This window comes from Drosophila guanche, unplaced genomic scaffold, assembly GCF_900245975.1.
Source record: "Drosophila guanche unplaced genomic scaffold, DGUA_6, whole genome shotgun sequence".
NCBI classification, from domain to species: Eukaryota; Metazoa; Arthropoda; class Insecta; order Diptera; family Drosophilidae; genus Drosophila; species Drosophila guanche.
This window is the reverse complement of record NW_022995743.1, coordinates 9,776,373-9,792,713: the sequence shown is the minus strand read 5'-3', so window position 1 is coordinate 9,792,713 and position 16,341 is coordinate 9,776,373. Positions and strand designations below refer to the sequence as shown.

The following is a 16,341-nucleotide window of genomic DNA, read 5'->3' as shown; positions in this document are numbered from 1 at the left end:
GGTGTGTGCAAAGATCATCTTCAACATTCAGAGCACAAGGATAACTTTAGAAGCTCGACATGGCTCGAAATGCCATTAGCTAACATGCAATAATGAATGCAGTGAATTCGATCTGTGCGAAAAGAATCATAGGAATGATAAAAAATCAAATAATACATCAAATTATTATTTCATTCACACTCGTTTTAAAACCAGAGTACAATCCTAAGTACCGAACATTATAATCATTTATTTTGTCTCTCCTCCATGGGCAGGCAGCCCCCACATAAGCGGCTGCCACCTCTGTCATGTAGAAGAGCAGCAGGAGCCTAGACTAAAGGAGTGCTCTCACAAAAGCAATATTCCCTAGCCACATGCACTCACACACGCACACACTGAGGCAGAACCTAACCCATATTCATTATCCGCTCCAAATTGTTTTCCTGCTATTTCCCAGCAGCAAAAGCAACAGCAACAGCAACGGGTACAACAACTACATTTCATTTACGAAATGAAAGTGCAAAACTTTTTAAGTTAAGTTCCATGTCGTTGAGTAGTTTTCATCAGAGCAAGCAGCCAAAAAAGTACGAAAAGCGAAAAGAGAGAAGAGAAGTGAGTGAGTGAGGAGTGAGGAGTGAGGGGGGTAAAGGGAGCTCTGTTTGGTTTTTAGCGAAAAAGGATACGGCTCTGGAAAGCGGGTTCGGTTTTTCGTTTTTCGGCCACGGCAACGGCAACGGCAACGGTCCGAGCCAAGCCTGCCCATTCCGAGCACATTTCAGCTCAAGTTTTGCCATGAATTTTGTTCATGCATTAACCCTCAGCAGTACCCAGTACCCCCCCTACCCTGCCACAATTTATCCCCAACAGCGTCAAACCTCTGTGAATATAAAAATAGTTGAAGCAAGTTGAGAGTGGCCAAAAGAAGAAGTTGATGGAGATATGGAGATGGAGGGAGCGAGCCGCTAGGGACACAGGAAAAACTTGTTGACGATTGAGATTGAAATTTGTTCTGGGGCCGGTCGGTGGGTGGGTTTATTATAATATATTTTTATTTCTACTGTCCACTGGATATGGTGGTGCCGTCTCCTTAAGCCCGAGAATATTGGCATCGGGTTTCAGTTTTGGTTCCTTTGAGGCATTTTGGCTGTCCTGCTGCTGCTGCTGCTGCTGCTGGTGGCAATAATCAAAGGGGAATAAATTCTTTGCCACATCTTCAGCTGCTTATCAGGTACAAGGCACCACATCCCAAGACAACACACAGTATACACACTCAAGTCTAACGATATATTTGCATAGGACTCATTAAAAAGCCCCCAAAACAGCGGCAGGGACTACGGCCAGCGAGAGGGTTGCAAAAAGCCAAAAGCAGCTTCGGATTCAACGAGTGAGGTGCTCCATTTCTCTCTCCTTTACCCCTTTGCTTTGCCCAATAATAATAATAATGGAAGGAGGAGAAGCTTGGGTTGGCATGGAATGGGGTGGAAGTGGAATTGGAAGTGGAAGTGGAAGTGGAAGTGGAAGTGGTAAACACTTAAGTACATGAAATGAACAGGCAAAGCGTAAAATGTACACTAGAATATGACAAGAAAGATGGGAGAAGGAAACGAGTGAGAGAGACTGTCAACAAGAAACAAGACTAAGGGGCAGATGGAAGGAAAGAATTTTCAATAAAAATATGCGGGGAGATCAGCAAGGCAAAGTCTTTCTGTGGAAAGGAAATATAATTTAGATCAGAAATCTACAGTGAGTGGAATGCTCTAGGTGGAGCATTCTGAATACTTCTTCTGGCTGCAGTTGCAGTGAAACACAGTACTGGCAGTACAGGACAGGACAAAAGTTCAATGAATTCAAAAATGTTGGCCATTTTGCATGTTCTGCCGTAACTCGTTTAAATGCCAGCAACAATCCGCAATCAACAACAACAACAGCAGCCACGAGAACTGTAGTTCTAGCAACCAACAAATTTGTATAAAATATTTTGCCATACAAATGGATGGAGAGAGAGAGAGAGCGCGAGAGAGAGGTGGGGTGGCAGCGATGAAGAGAGAGATCCTGGCCAAAAGCGTCATCAAAATGCCGGAGCGTACAAAAGTATGCAACGGAAATGTGCAAAACGTGAAAATGTGCGGAAATTATACTTGCCAGGATGGTTGCCTGGGTGGCAGGGTATCCAGGGGAGAGAGAGGGAAGAGAGCGAGAGAGAGAGAGAGCACAAGAGAGACAGAGTCATATCAAATTTTATGACCTGCCCTGGGCGACTTAATGAAGTAGCGCAAAACACGAGTAACACATGCGGCCGACCCCCCACGCATCCCACCCACAAGTGCCCAGGCCCAGGCCAACAGCAACAGCAACAGCAACAGCAAGCAGAAGCAGTCGCAAAACCAACTCCATTTCGAATTCGAAATCATGTTGTATCAGAAAACAATAAATAATTTATAACCTCGAAAAGCAAACGGAACAGACAGAACCACAGGAGCAGAGAGGAGAGATCTAGGCATCGGCAGCGTACACTGAGTGCGCAGGCGTCAAGGCAATAAAAACAAATCCTGGAAAGTCACGCTTGATGCGGGGGGCATCGGGACAAAGGAAGATGCAAAGCTGCTAGCAAACTCTTCGCATAATTCGCTTTTCTGTTCCCTTTTGATTACTCCAATGCCCAATTGCCCATCGGCTATGCTACAACGGTGAGCGAGTATTACGGGATAAACCTCTATAAATTTTGCCCCCCTCCGAAAAGAAAGAGAGTGGTGCGAGTGGGAGGCAAGCGCGAACCTATTTATGTGTATGAACTTTTATGTCCAACTAATAGCAGCACACTGAGAGAAAAGTTATCTATAAAACAGAGAGGGCACATGCTTATGGTGGCAATTGTGTGCTGCCAGTTTCTCAAGTACTTTCTCCTCCTTATACACTACTTAATGCATTCATATTTCAACGAGTTGTTGCTGTTGTAGCCATGTTGTATAGACTGTTTGGCCATACTACACCCCCCCTTACCCACCACATGAAAAGATTCGAACTCATCGCTTGCCTACCCGCTGACTCTGACTCTGTCTCTGCCTCTGCCTCTGCCTCTCTTTCTTTTTCTCTCTCCCTCTCTCCCTCTGGCTCTCTTCGCTTCTTTTCTGATTCAGTTTCTGGTTTCATTTCTGTTTTTAGGCCCCTGCCATTACCTAACGCATTTGATGCTCTCAAAGGTCACATTATTTACCTTTTATACTCCCATTCGTGTCAGTTACCGGGGGTTTCGGGTGTGAGGCGGATAGGTAGGGGTACACGGACGGGGACGGTACATTAAAGCCGCCGATGGTTTTGTGGCGCATCGAAATTTGTGCCTCTCTGGCTCTTGGTCTCTCTTTATTTTTTGGATATTTCGTAATATTTTCATTTGATATTCTTTCGCTGTTTTTTCGCTGCATTTCCCATCCATTTGCAAGTGTTGCAAAATTCAGTAGCCGGCATTTAACTCTATTTTCCTTTATTTCCCTTTATTTTCATTGATTTTCATTGATTAAATGCTGCTCTTCAGTTTTTGTGTTGTTTTAAGATTTTTAGCTTTATACATACATATATTATATATTTATCGTTTCTTTTATTTTTTCTTCTATTTGACTTTGCCTCTGCCTTTGCCTTTCCCTTTTCTTTCGTTCGTGAATTTTCACAACTATGGGCAAATATTTTTCCGTTTATTGATCCTCTTTTGTACAGCTTTTGGGGTTAATGTGTTGGAGCTTTTTGCTTAAGCTTTCCATGTACATATATGTTTGTACAAATGTACTGTTTGATTTTGGGGATTATCTTATCATCTTATGGCAGCAATGTCGTTCAGGTTTATTCACACATTGCCCGCATTTAACGCTTGTATTTCTGTCTCCCGTTTCCTCGGGGTCTCGTGGCCACTTTTGCGTGGTGATTACTCTCTTTTTCCTCAACTGCTTCGTTGATTTTCGCTTTTCTTGGCATAACATTTAAAATTTGCGCATGTGCTTTCAACCCTTCCCCCTCTCCAAACCTCCACCAAATCTACAGATGTGTATGTGTGTTTTCCCATTTTCTTCTGGATTATTATGCCGGTGTTATCTGCTACATATAACACGAAGACGAGCTTCGGCAGGAAGGTGGCAGCCTGAGCCGTGTGGCAAGTACTTTTAATACTTTCACCGTCTCCGGGCAAAGCCTGGAGTTACCTGAAGAAGGTTGCGTATTGGCTGGGTGTAGACACACACACACACAGATGGACATAAATATTTCAGTTTTTAATCTATTTTAATGGAAATTATTCGCAAAGAGAAAAGTTTTTCTTCTACATTTCTACATTTTCTGCATTTTATCTTCTATAATTTGCTGTTCGCTCTGCTTCCGCTTTGCTGTGTCCTGCTCTCTCTCTCTCTCTCACTCCCTTTTAGTTTAATTTTTCTAATCTCGACTTAGCCAAAGAGCTTCCAAGAACGAAAACAAATCCTTGCGGACGCGAAAAAGTATGCTATACTTTTCGCAGCACTCTTTTCCATCTTCTTCTCTGTCTTCGTGTGAGATAGTAGAGTGGTAGAGTGGTAGAGGGGTATGTGCTTTGCAAACATCTCACGTCCCATATTTATAGGCTGCCATGGCATAAAAAGCGATTCCAACTGGAGGCCATGGCTCTAGCCAAAAAGATTTACAAAATGTTTTGCCGGCTCCCCCCCAGTTGGGGCATCTGGAGATGGTCTACATAGAGATAGTCCTTGCCCGTTTTCTTTTGGGTTGCATCAGCCACTCGGAGCAGCTAATTCCCTTTTCATTTGCTTAGAAGACGAGCTCAAAGTTTTGTTATCAACGACCGACTGCAGTCCGGCTTACATACGTTCGTAGCTGGACAGACTCATATCAAAAGCGAGTAAAAATCCAAGTATTTGCACAATTTGTTTACATTTCATGGCCTCCCCCCTTCCATCTCCCTTAAAGGCAGAGAAGCGTCCCAGGCACAGGAATCTAGTAAAAAGAGAAAAACGCTTTGGTCAAGCGTAAATTGTTGCCAAATACAGAGAGTGAGATAGAGAGAGAGGTGGTTGAGGCGATGGAGATGTGCTAACGGCACTAACAGCATTTCAAATTCCATTAAATTGTGTTGCTCTGGTCACACACAAAATAATTTTACTGGGTTTCTTTCCCTCGCGCGTTGACAACAAAACTCATTTCATTAACTGCCCCCAAACTGGACGCACAATCTGTTGCCCCTAGAACGCTTGAGTGTGTGAGTGTGTACACATATGTGAGTTTTGTGTGTGTAGTCATAAATATGTCTGCTATTCCGAAGGAGTCCCTCACTCTTGCTCCCTCATAACGACACCTTGGGCATCCCCGTACCAATTCCCGTGCTCCATGCCACCATGCCACAAACGTTTTGCCTGGCCACTTTATCAAATTAATTACTTTTCCAGCAGTAGTAGCAGCGAGGAACGACCAGTTGCAAGGCGAGAGGTCAACAGCACAACAACAGCCAAGTGGTCGGAAAAGTTGTTGTACATTTGCCACATTTTTATAGCCTTAACACGAAATCAGACTGCGGAAAACGTAAAACGCTAAAAGGATTATCCAAGGGGGGTGGCATCAGGGTGGGATCAGTCGGTAATTATGGAATTGTAGAACTGGGAAATCTCCGATTAGGATGATTGAAAGATGTGATTTGTAGCGATCTTTAATCGTCCTTCACCTCTCATCATACTCTCAGCAAGAAGTGTATCTATAAAGCTTGCATTTCATGTCAATTCCCGTCCATGAATTCCTTTGCAGTTCCTTTTTGCTTAAAAATAGAACATTCTAACAAAGTTGTCTCCTAAGAAAATCAATAAAAATAAAAACGAGACGAGAATTCAGTCCACTGTCCCCTACCTACCCACCCCATTTAGCGCCTACTGTCACGCTAAATAGTAAAGTAATATTTCTGTTTTATTTGTGTTCCCAAAGTTTACCCCTTTTGCCTTTTGCCTTTTGCTGCACTCGAATGACAACTCAGCAAAGGATTTGAAACGAATTTGCTTATCCCAGAGTTTCGCTATAGAACTTCCAGTGTTTATTATTTCATTAGTTTATCCACACCAAAATTGAGTAACCATCTTAACATGTCTTACCCTTCTATCGACTAACCTTAGGACGGACTTAAGGAAATGCTCTTAAAAAGTAAGCTTAGACCATTGGAATGTTGGTTTTTTTACACTCACAAATGTATGCATGTTATTTGTTCAAATCTTCTCTTGCGGTGCGTGTCTAATGCCCGTCACTTGAAAGCTCATCGAGCCAAAGTAATTGGAAATGTAAATGGTTGAGGTTACTGGTATGGGTATGAGGGATGAAGGGCGACATGTTGGCTGTGCAAAAAAAAGTGTAGTACCCGTCGGCAAGCGTGTGGGTGGAGGGTTGAGTGGCAGATGCGAAAAGATACCCATACAGTGGAAGAGACTCTAACAGTGGATGACTCTAAAGATCTTCTGTACCTAATTCCCTTGCAGTGGTTGGGACTGGACCTTTTTCGTGGCTGCTTTTATTATTTATAATTGTTGATTACTCTAATGGAAGAAGATTATTGCGCTTTATTCACATTATTCACATAATTAACTTGAACGTTAATCCCTCGTTTCTTTGCACGATTCACAATTTTCAGGATGCTACGTTTTCAGGCAGGTAATTTCCCGATACCATGGGAGAGGGAACAGCAACGGTTCGATAATTTTGGCAAAATTTGCAACATCTCTGTCTGTCTGTGGGTTCTTCCTTCTCAAATTTGGTTTGTTTGCATTCTGTTTTGTCGTCTATTTGCCAAACTGTCTGTGTGTGCGCTCTGTACTGTGCGTGTGTCTGTGATGAGTAAATAATATTAACGAATGTTGATCCTTGTGCAGACAAATGCAGCTGCAATAAGGTACATACATAGGAAAACTGATTTCCCCATGGAAATGCAGCAATGGAAAGTTTAACTTTGAAATCTTTTGTCTCTGAGACTAGCTTAACTACTGTGGAGTGGACTGCAGTGAGTGACTGCAATGGACCGTAACGCACGTTTTTGAAGCACCCAACTGTTCCCATTGCCCCGAGATGTATTCGTCTTCCTCCGCGACCGAGGCTTCAGCCCGAGAATACGTTAATGAACAAAACATCCCGAGCCTGGCTGATACCAAATTCGATGTTTGTTTTCGTAGATCGATCGCTTTTAAGACCCAGAACATCTGATAAAACCGGCAGGGTATCAAACAAAATGATATCTTAATTGATGCTTTTCGTGTGTCATTCATTGCCCCCCTTCATACCTTTCTCGATCATCGCTCTGTCTCTCCCATGGCACAATGTCGTCACGTTCTGATTTGTCACCAAGTCGCGCGCGCTGAGTCAGTGGCGCGAGTCTCGCGCGTTTCTGTGGCATTTTTATCTGCTTTTGCAGAGCATAGATGCACTCGGCAGAGAGAATGGGAGAGTAGGAGGTGTGGAAGAATTCTTCTCATTGCTATTTCGATGTAGAACCGCAACATTGTCATTGCTCTTTTGTTTTGTTGTAGCTGTAGCCATGCAGCTGTTTTATCTGTCAGATGCCAGCCAGTCAGCCAGCCCTGTGACTCATCCCCAAGACTGTGCTGCGTGCTGCTTGCTGCTTGCTGCTTTCCGCTTTCTTATCGGCCAACCAAGTCCAACCAATGGCGATAAGCACTTACTTGGTTCTCATCTGATTTGATCTGATCGGATCATCTGTTGGGTTATTTCTCTGGGTGCTGCTCCTTAGTGGGAAAAGTATGATTATCCAATTATGATTGGGATTGGATCGGATCGCTTAATGATGTCAATTAGCTGCTGCTGCTGCTGCTGCTGCAGCATTATCCACGGAAAATTACTGTTTAAATCAAATATTGAAGCCGACACGCCACGCAAAAATATTTGCACTAAATCGATGGCGTTTTCTTTTCTCCGCTCTCCAAATGACTTGCGAATGAGTCTCTTGGCTCGAGGCTTTGTGGCATTTGGGGCCATTAAAGCCAACTACGTTTACAACTACAGCTGCAACTGAAACTGCAAACAGATTAAAAATGCAATTGCAAATTAAATGTAATTTAAAATTCCATCAAGAGAAATATGCAACGAATGGAAATAACGAACTGCGAAATGCCTTTTGATTGTTTATGCTTTGCCTTCCGCCTTGTACTCGCAATTAAATCAAGCTAAATGCCACGACGTGAATCTAAGGAATGAAACCACTGTTCAGATTTACAGAGTTCTATATCTGTCGATGTCTCTCACATTGCGCATTCCCTGAGCGATTATTGATTCGCCTCTGGCCATTTGTCTCTGGCGAATACAATATTTGGTAACTCATTTGGTAACATTTTGCTGTACATTCGGTATAGAGGTTTTTCATTGCTCTTAATCACGATATGCCGATAGGCACAAAGAGAAAGACAGGTGGAAAGTCCGGCCTGGCCTGAGTTAACTTTCTGACAGGCGATCAATTAAAATGTTTTCATAAATTTCACACACAGGTGTGCATGAGTTGCAAGCTCTGCTGTGCCTGTCGTGTATCTGTATCTGTGCCTGTGCTGGGAGAGGAGAGGAGAGGAGACCCAGAACCAGAACACGGCAACCAAACCGAATCGAATCGATCCATTGCCGCCAAACCCCAGCAATCTAAGCGAGCTCCATCGTGCACTACGCCTTCCCGACCGAATGACATATGCATATAGTGCAGTTCACTTTGTGGCACACATGGGTGGTGGATGGTTTGTCCTTCTACTATGTCTGTATGTGTGGTGTATGAAGGGAGTGGAAGGGGGAGGAAGGGTGGGAGGGAGTGTAGGGTATGGGCCATTTATGCCAAAATTTAATTTATAATTATTGCAAGCTTAATTTATGATCATTGACATGCTGCAACAGCAGCAGCAGCAGCAGCAGCAGCAGCCCCCATGCACACACAAGCACAAATGGACACGGACACCGATGTTGCAGCAACCGCATTCAAGCGGGAGTGGGGGCAGTGGGTGTGGACCAGTCAGCTATTGTGTCCATCCATCGTTCCCCTTTGCTGCCAACCCACCCCCCCATAGTTTGGGGTTCGCTGGTTGCAGATTGTCTGGCATTGTGTGCAAACTGCAACTGTTTCAAAAGTTTTCACACACACACACACACAGGCACACCCATATGTGCATGTGGAGTCTGGGGATGGGGCCTGGCATCCTTTGGGATCTGGCATAGAGTGAAGCTCGCCGCTTGAAGCGTGGAAAGTTAGCTGATATGCCGGCATCAACAACGATGCTGACGATGATGATGGGACGGTGCATGAGAATGGGAATGGATATGTGATGTGGGATATGGGATATGGGATATGGATTCTCTCTTGTTGTTGTCGAGCTCGAGCTCTGTGAAAGTTATAGCCACTCCTTGGGCATCCTGTCGAGTCTGTCGAGCTTTGCAGTTTGCACTCGCAGGTTAGGCCGGGAAAGCGATTCGATTGTGTGAAAGATTGAACTATGCCAAGGAGTCAGTCAGTCAGTCAATAGGAAATGAAAAATTTGACACTAATGACATTAGAGGGATATGTATACCGTTGTGTTCAAATTGTGAATGGCTTTAAGGTCTGTTTTGGCCTGCTTGTCGCTGACAATTAAAAATCAAATTCGCTCCGCTTTAACGCTTTGCCAAATGAGATTTTCTTTAGCTCCTCTTCGCTCGCTCTTTGCTTGTCATAACTTTGTTGAAGAACACAGGCCAAGAGGAGCGTAGAGTGGAGAGAGGAGAGCGGTGGAGCAGTGGCAGCAGCTAGTTTATGTCGCACAAATATCAAATGACAGACACCCAACAGGGTGCCCCCCCCCCCCCCCACTCGGTCTCCAGGGGGCTCAGCCACCCACCCTGTACGCCTGCCGTACATTCTCTTGGCTTCGTTTTGGATTTTTTGGCTTCAGTGCCAAAAATAAAAAACATAAGAGAAGGGAAAGGAAGTGAAGTGAAGTGAAGGGAAGGGGAAGAGAAGGAAAGCAGCAGGAGAAATATGGAAAATGGGAGCGAAAAGCGAAACTAAAGCAAAGCGCAGACTAAATCATGTTTTGGATAGTTGTTAGTGGGCGTCGTCAGTGGGCGTGGCCGCCTCTCTTTGCTAATTTCATTGACTCTTCAATTTTTGGTCCGTTGCCAGACACGGCACAAAATGTGGACTGGATGTTGCTGCCTGCTGCCTGCTGCTCTACTTACTTTAAGTAACTTCAATTACACTAGTAGTTTGGCATGGGAAAGAGGCTTATTCAGGATGCGGGTGTGTGTGTGTGTGTGGCGGTGTGGTCTAGAGTCTAGACTGCAGGGGGAGGGTTTTGTGTCTGTAAAATAATTAATCAAAATAGCTTTTTGTTGAGACTTTTCGCACCTGCTTTGGGGGTACTTTCGATTAGCCTAAGTGCAGTCTTTGGTTGCGGAAGTTTTTAAGGACTACCCCGGACTACCTGCCAATTGTACAGTTGAGCCTGGTCAGCTTAGTGCACAGTGCCGCTCTGTTGCTCATTTTTTCCCCCACCTCCACCGCTAAACTCGAACCCTTAAAAGGGGACCGAACTTCTTTTGGAGTTTTATTTCATTCGGTTTGGTTCCGTTTTCTTTTTGCGCTCAGGCTTACATATGTCACACACACACACAGCACACACAGGCACACGCAGGATAGTCACATATATCATTGTCAAGTCTATATGCAAGCCATACCCATACCCAAACGAACCAACCAACCACACAACCATCCACACAGTAACCCCCCCCACCGCCCCTTGAGTCGCCCCAACCATCCACTAGGATATCATTCCCTTGACAGCGCGTGGGGCGTGCGGCAATCTTTTTGGCTTGTCAAATGCGCATTTCCTGCTTAGAAGAAGAGCCCTTGCTGCTTCTACTGCTGCTGCTGCTGCTGCTGCTCGCTCTCTCTGTCTCTCTTACTCTTGAGTGTGTGTGGATGTGTGTGCGGTTGTCTCCGTCGCAATCAATATGGCGGCGCTGGGGTAATAGCTGCAGGATTTACGCGCTCGTGCGGCGTCCCCAGCACCCCTCTGCAGATCCACAGCTCCCTGCTCTTGCCACTGCTCGTGCTCGTGCTCCTGCCCCTGCCCCTGCCCCTGCCCCTGCTCCTGCTTCTGGTGTGGTTACATGGCCGCCAAGCCGTCGTCGTCGTCGTCGTCCTCGGCAGTTACCTTTAAACTTTTTTTATTGATATTTTATGTATGGGCGTTGTGTGTGGGCGGTGTGTGCGGGCGTACTATGTGTGTTTGCTCTTTTATGAAAGCTGCAGTAATGATTTGTTTTATGAACTTGTTCCCTTCGATCTTCCATGCTGCCCTGCTGTCCTGCTACCCTTACGCCCATCGATGTTCAACCAAAGCTCATCGACTTCATTTGCTGCTGGGAATTTTGTGGCGAAAAGCGTAGGAGGAGAGGCCTAGAAGGCAGCAAGCACTCTGCTCCCAAAATGTATGCTATTCGGCCTCTTCGTCTCTGCCCCAGACTTTTCACACTCGCTGGGTAACACTTGCGTTATGCCCCATGCCCCCCACACACATGCGGGGCGGCTCTTTCACACCTCAGCCTCAGTGGCGCAGTAGCGGGTGAAATGATTTATGGAACGCTGTCGAACAAGGCAAGGGCAGGAGCAACAGCAGGAGCAAGAACAAGAACAAGAACAGTCCAATGCCAAAGCCAAGGCACTAAACTTCAATTAGCCCCCGACGAGAGTCCATGACTTTTAATCAGTGTACTTTACGCCACTCATTCTCTACCGAGCGACCGACCGCTCTCTCTCCTTTACACGCGAGCGAGCGCCAAATGAAAATTCGTGGAGTTGCAAAAACACACACCTACACGCACACACGCACACACGAACACGCGATAAATGAAAACAATAACAGGCACAGCCACAGCCCCAATAGCTCTTTATACCCCCCTTTGCCATAATCGTTAATGTGTACTCGACTGATTTTGCTGATCCAGAATAGGCGTAAATGCATAATTCTCTGCGCTCTCGGCAATGGAAATGCCAACAGCAACAACTACTGTTGATCAAATGCAGCAAAGAGACACAAAATGTTGCAATCAATGCATGAAAGCTATGAAATCTGTAGATTACTTCGAATCCAGGGTGTGCGGTGGTTCCACAGTGGTCACTGCTCAACCCAAGCGTTGCTGCGGCGTCAAGATTTATTTTTGCTGCCTCTGCTGATGCGTCTGGTTTGAGAGCAAGCGCGTGAGTGAGAGTGGGAGAGGAGTCGACAGGCACGAGGACGATACCCGAGACGAGGACAGCAGCGAGGACAGCGTCGTGGCGAGGAATGGAGTGGAGAGGGATGGTGGCATTGAAATGTCAGCAGAGCGGAGGTCGATCGCTCCCACCTACCAGCTCTTTGCTACACTTATTTTGCATTTGCGCTGCGCCGTTGTCTGGGGCCCATTACAATAACAAATGAATGGCAAATACTCGTATGCTGCTCGGCCATGGCAGAGTCAGTATTAGCAGCAGTAGCAGATAGAAAGAGAGAGGCAAACAGAACAGAGCAGAAGGGAGCAGAACAGACACACAGTCAACTTTTCGACTATGAAAAGTGCCGAAAGATTTATGCCTTGCTCTCGTCGTCCTCCCTGCTCTTACTCTCTCCCTCTCTCCCTCTCTCCGTGTTTGTGCGTGTGTTTTTGTCAGTCAATGAGTATTCGAAAGCCATCGCGAAGGCTATAATAAGCTTGAAAGCCTCTCTCTCTCTCTCTGTCTGCGAGTGTGTGTGTCTGACACATGGGGCTGACAGCCTCAAATGGAGCAGGAGCTGCTGGGGGGTGGCCACTGCGGATCTGTCTCTGGCTGCGGCTTAGGATGTGGACGCCAAGCAATGTGTCAGGCAGGCTTGGCTTCCAAAATGTGTCGCCTGGATGGCAAATTAGCAGAGTGCCAGAAATGGGCGGTGGTTGGGCGATAGACTCCACGCACAATTATGTACATATGAATAATCATGGTAATCCGCAACACTCTCTCTTTCCCTTTCCCTTTCCCTTTCCCCACAGGTGTCGGCTGGTCAGCATCTGCATCTGAGTGGCGACATGAAGAGCAATGTCTCCGTGGCCTCCCAACAAGGAGTCTTCTTCAGCCAGCAGCAGGCCCAGCAGCAACAGCAACAGCAACAGCAGCCTGGCAATGGCGGACCCAATCCCCAGCAGCAGCAGCAGCAACCGCATAGCGGAAATGCTGGAGCTGGGGTGGGCGTTGGCGTTGGCGTTGGCGTTGGAGTGGGCGTGGGGGTGGGCAATGGCGGGCCCAATTCCGGACAGCAGCAGCAGCAGCAACCAAATCAAAATATGAGCAACGCAAACGGTAAGTGCAACTCCCTCTCTTTGTGTAGAGCCAATATCAAACGCTTCCCCCTCGACAGTACCCTCCGATGGCTTCTCGCTCTCCCAAAGCCAAAGCATGAGCTTCAGCCAGCAGCAGCAGCAACAGCAGCAGCAGCAACAGCAACAGCAACAACAACAGGCGGCAGCCGCGGCGGCGGCAGCAGCAGCTGCCCAACAGCAACAGGCAGCCGCCCAACAGCAGCAGCAGCAGCAGCAGCAGCAGCAGCAGCAGGTGCCACCCAACATGCGGCAACGGCAGACACAGGCGCAAGCGGCAGCTGCAGCAGCGGCGGCGGCAGCAGCACAGGCGCAGGCAGCGGCAAATGCCAACGGACCCAATGTCCCGCTCATGCAACAGGGACCCCAAGGTCAGGGCGTGGGCGTTGGGGTAGGTGTCGGAGTGGGCGTGGGCAATGGCGGCGGTGGCGGCATGCCCAGCAATGGGCCCACCGGTGGACCCAGCAATGGTGCAATGAATCAGATGGGAGGACCGATGGGCGGCATGCCGGGCATGCAGATGGGCGGACCCATGAACCCCATGCAGATGAACCCGAATGCGGCTGGCCCCAATGCCCAGATGATGATGGGCGGTGGCGGAGGTGGAGTGGCGCCAGGTGGTCCGGGGCCCAACCAGGCCAAGTTCCTGCAGCAGCAGCAGATGATGCGAGCCCAGGCCATGCAGCAGCAGCAGCAGCACATGTCCGGCGCGCGTCCGCCTCCGCCGGAGTACAATGCCACCAAAGCGCAGCTGATGCAGGCCCAGATGATGCAGCAAACGGTGGGTGGCGGCGGTGTCGGCGGAGTTGGCGGAGTTGGCGGAGTCGGAGGAGTGGGCGGTGGAGGCGGAAACGGCGGTGGGCGCTTCCCCAACAGCGCTGCCCAGGCGGCGGCCATGCGCCGCATGACACAGCAGCCGATCCCTCCCTCCGGACCAATGATGCGGCCCCAGCACGCGGCCATGTACATGCAGCAGCACGGCGTAGCTGGCGGCGGTCCACGTGGCGGAATGGGAGGCCCGTACGGCGGCGGGGCAGGCGGACCCATGGGTGGACCCCAGCAGCGGCCACCCAATGTCCAAGTGACGCCCGACGGCATGCCCATGGGATCGCAGCAGGAATGGCGGCACATGATGATGTCCCAGCAGCAGTCGCAGATGGGCTTCGGTGGCCCCGGACCCGGCGGCCCCATGCGACAGGGCCCAGGCGGTTTCAATAGTGGTGAGTGAAATAAACACCGGGCTACGTGTCGATGATTATTAACTTGATTGGTTTCCCCTGCGCTTTCTTTAACAGGGAACTTCATGCCCAACGGAGCCCCCAATGCGCCTGGTAGCGGGCCCAATGGCGGCGGCGGCGGCATGATGTCCGGCCCGAATGTGCCGCAAATGCAGCTGACTCCAGCACAGATGCAGCAGCAACTGATGCGCCAGCAACAGCAGCACATGGGTCCCGGTGGCGGCGGCAATATGCAGATGCAACAGCTCCTGCAGCAGCAGCAGTCGGCGGCCGGTGGCGGCAACATGATGGCCAGCCAGATTCAGATGTCCAGCATGCACATGACCCAGACGCAGCAGCAGATCACCATGCAGCAGCAGCAGCAGTTTGTCCAGAGCACCACCACGACCACGCACCAGCAGCAACAGTTGCTGCAGATGCAGAGTCAGGCTCAGGGACAAGGCGGCGGACCGGGATCGGCAAGCAACAACAATGGCGGTGGCGTCGGCGTTGGCGTCGGCGTCGGCGTCGGTGCCGGTGGGGTGGGAGCGGGTGGTGGCAATGCATCCAGCACGATTGCCAGCGCTAGCTCGATAAGCCAGACGATCAACTCGGTGGTGGCCAACTCGAATGACTTGTGTCTCGAATTCCTTGACAACCTGCCCGTGGATAGCAATTTCTCCACGCAGGATCTGATCAACTCCCTCGACAACGACAACTTTAATCTGCAGGACTTCAATATGCCGTAGATTCGTTGAAGTAGTCTCTACCATCCACCAGCACCACATGCACCACCACCACCACACACCACCACCACCACCACCACCACCACCACCACCACAAACCACCACATTGTTGCCTCAGTTTTGTTCACAATTTTTGTTTTGTTGCCTATTGTTGTTATTGGTCTAGGCCAGCCCCATCCAGTCCCATCCCAAACCGAACCGAACCGAACCCGCCCCAGGCCCATGCCCATGCCCATGCCCATGCCAATGCCAATGCCCCGTCCCTGCCAATGAAGTTATTTTGTTCGTTAATTGTGTGTGTGAATTTATACCTAACCCACTCGTGCGGGTGTACGAGGATCCCTAAGCTAAGTTTGTTCGTCTATGTACTATAATTTCTAGTTTCCCGCTGGCTCCTCTGTAACGCATCGCATCATATCGTATCCGAGCTGTCCAAGGTCCAAGGTGCAGGGCGTGCAGACGCTGGGCGTGGCAGCGGCTAGGGCTCGCAACACATTCCATATACATAACCAAATGCCAGGCCATTAACTGAGGAAAATCAAAAAGTATTCACAAGTACTTTAAAATCAACCAATATACACGCCACCACAAAATCTGAAAACTTAAGCACTTGTACTTAATGCAAATGTTTGTGCCACGCCCAGTAGGTAGTGCGTAGTGCGCCGCCCCCCACTTGAATTGATTACTTAAGCAAAAGCCACAAGAAAAAATAACAAAGAACAAAGAACTTAAAACTCGAAACTAAAAACAACGGAGAGCAAAAGCAAAAGAACCAACAACAAAATGGAGAAACAAAACAAAAGCAAAACACAAAATAGTTGTACATTTTATATTGTATTTAATTTTATTTAGTTTTTATAAAACATAAAATCGACAAACAAACAAAAAACAACAAAAATTAAAAAAAAAAAACACACAAACAAAAATAAAACGGGACACCGGAAATGAGAATCTGTCGAAGAATGAGCAAAAATATTGGTGATATTTTAAATGCTTAAACACAAAATGGAGAAATAAGCGAGAAATTACGAATCAAA

At 47.8% G+C, this 16,341-nt stretch overlaps 1 protein-coding gene across 1 annotated transcript in view; it reads left to right on the top strand.

The window, feature by feature from the left end:
• LOC117587475 (neurogenic protein mastermind) overlaps nucleotides 1-16,040 on the top strand; it is a 62,410-nt gene extending 46,370 nt beyond the window's left edge. The window contains exons 5-9 of the mRNA XM_034278252.1: nucleotides 13,018-13,324; nucleotides 13,383-13,492; nucleotides 13,565-14,561; nucleotides 14,637-15,357; nucleotides 15,402-16,040. Of these exons, the coding sequence (XP_034134143.1) occupies nucleotides 13,018-13,324; nucleotides 13,383-13,492; nucleotides 13,565-14,561; nucleotides 14,637-15,307 (2,085 nt within the window). The 3' untranslated portion in view covers nucleotides 15,308-15,357; nucleotides 15,402-16,040. The remainder of the gene's footprint in view (nucleotides 1-13,017; nucleotides 13,325-13,382; nucleotides 13,493-13,564; nucleotides 14,562-14,636; nucleotides 15,358-15,401) is intronic.
• Nucleotides 16,041-16,341: the final 301 nt, after the last annotated feature.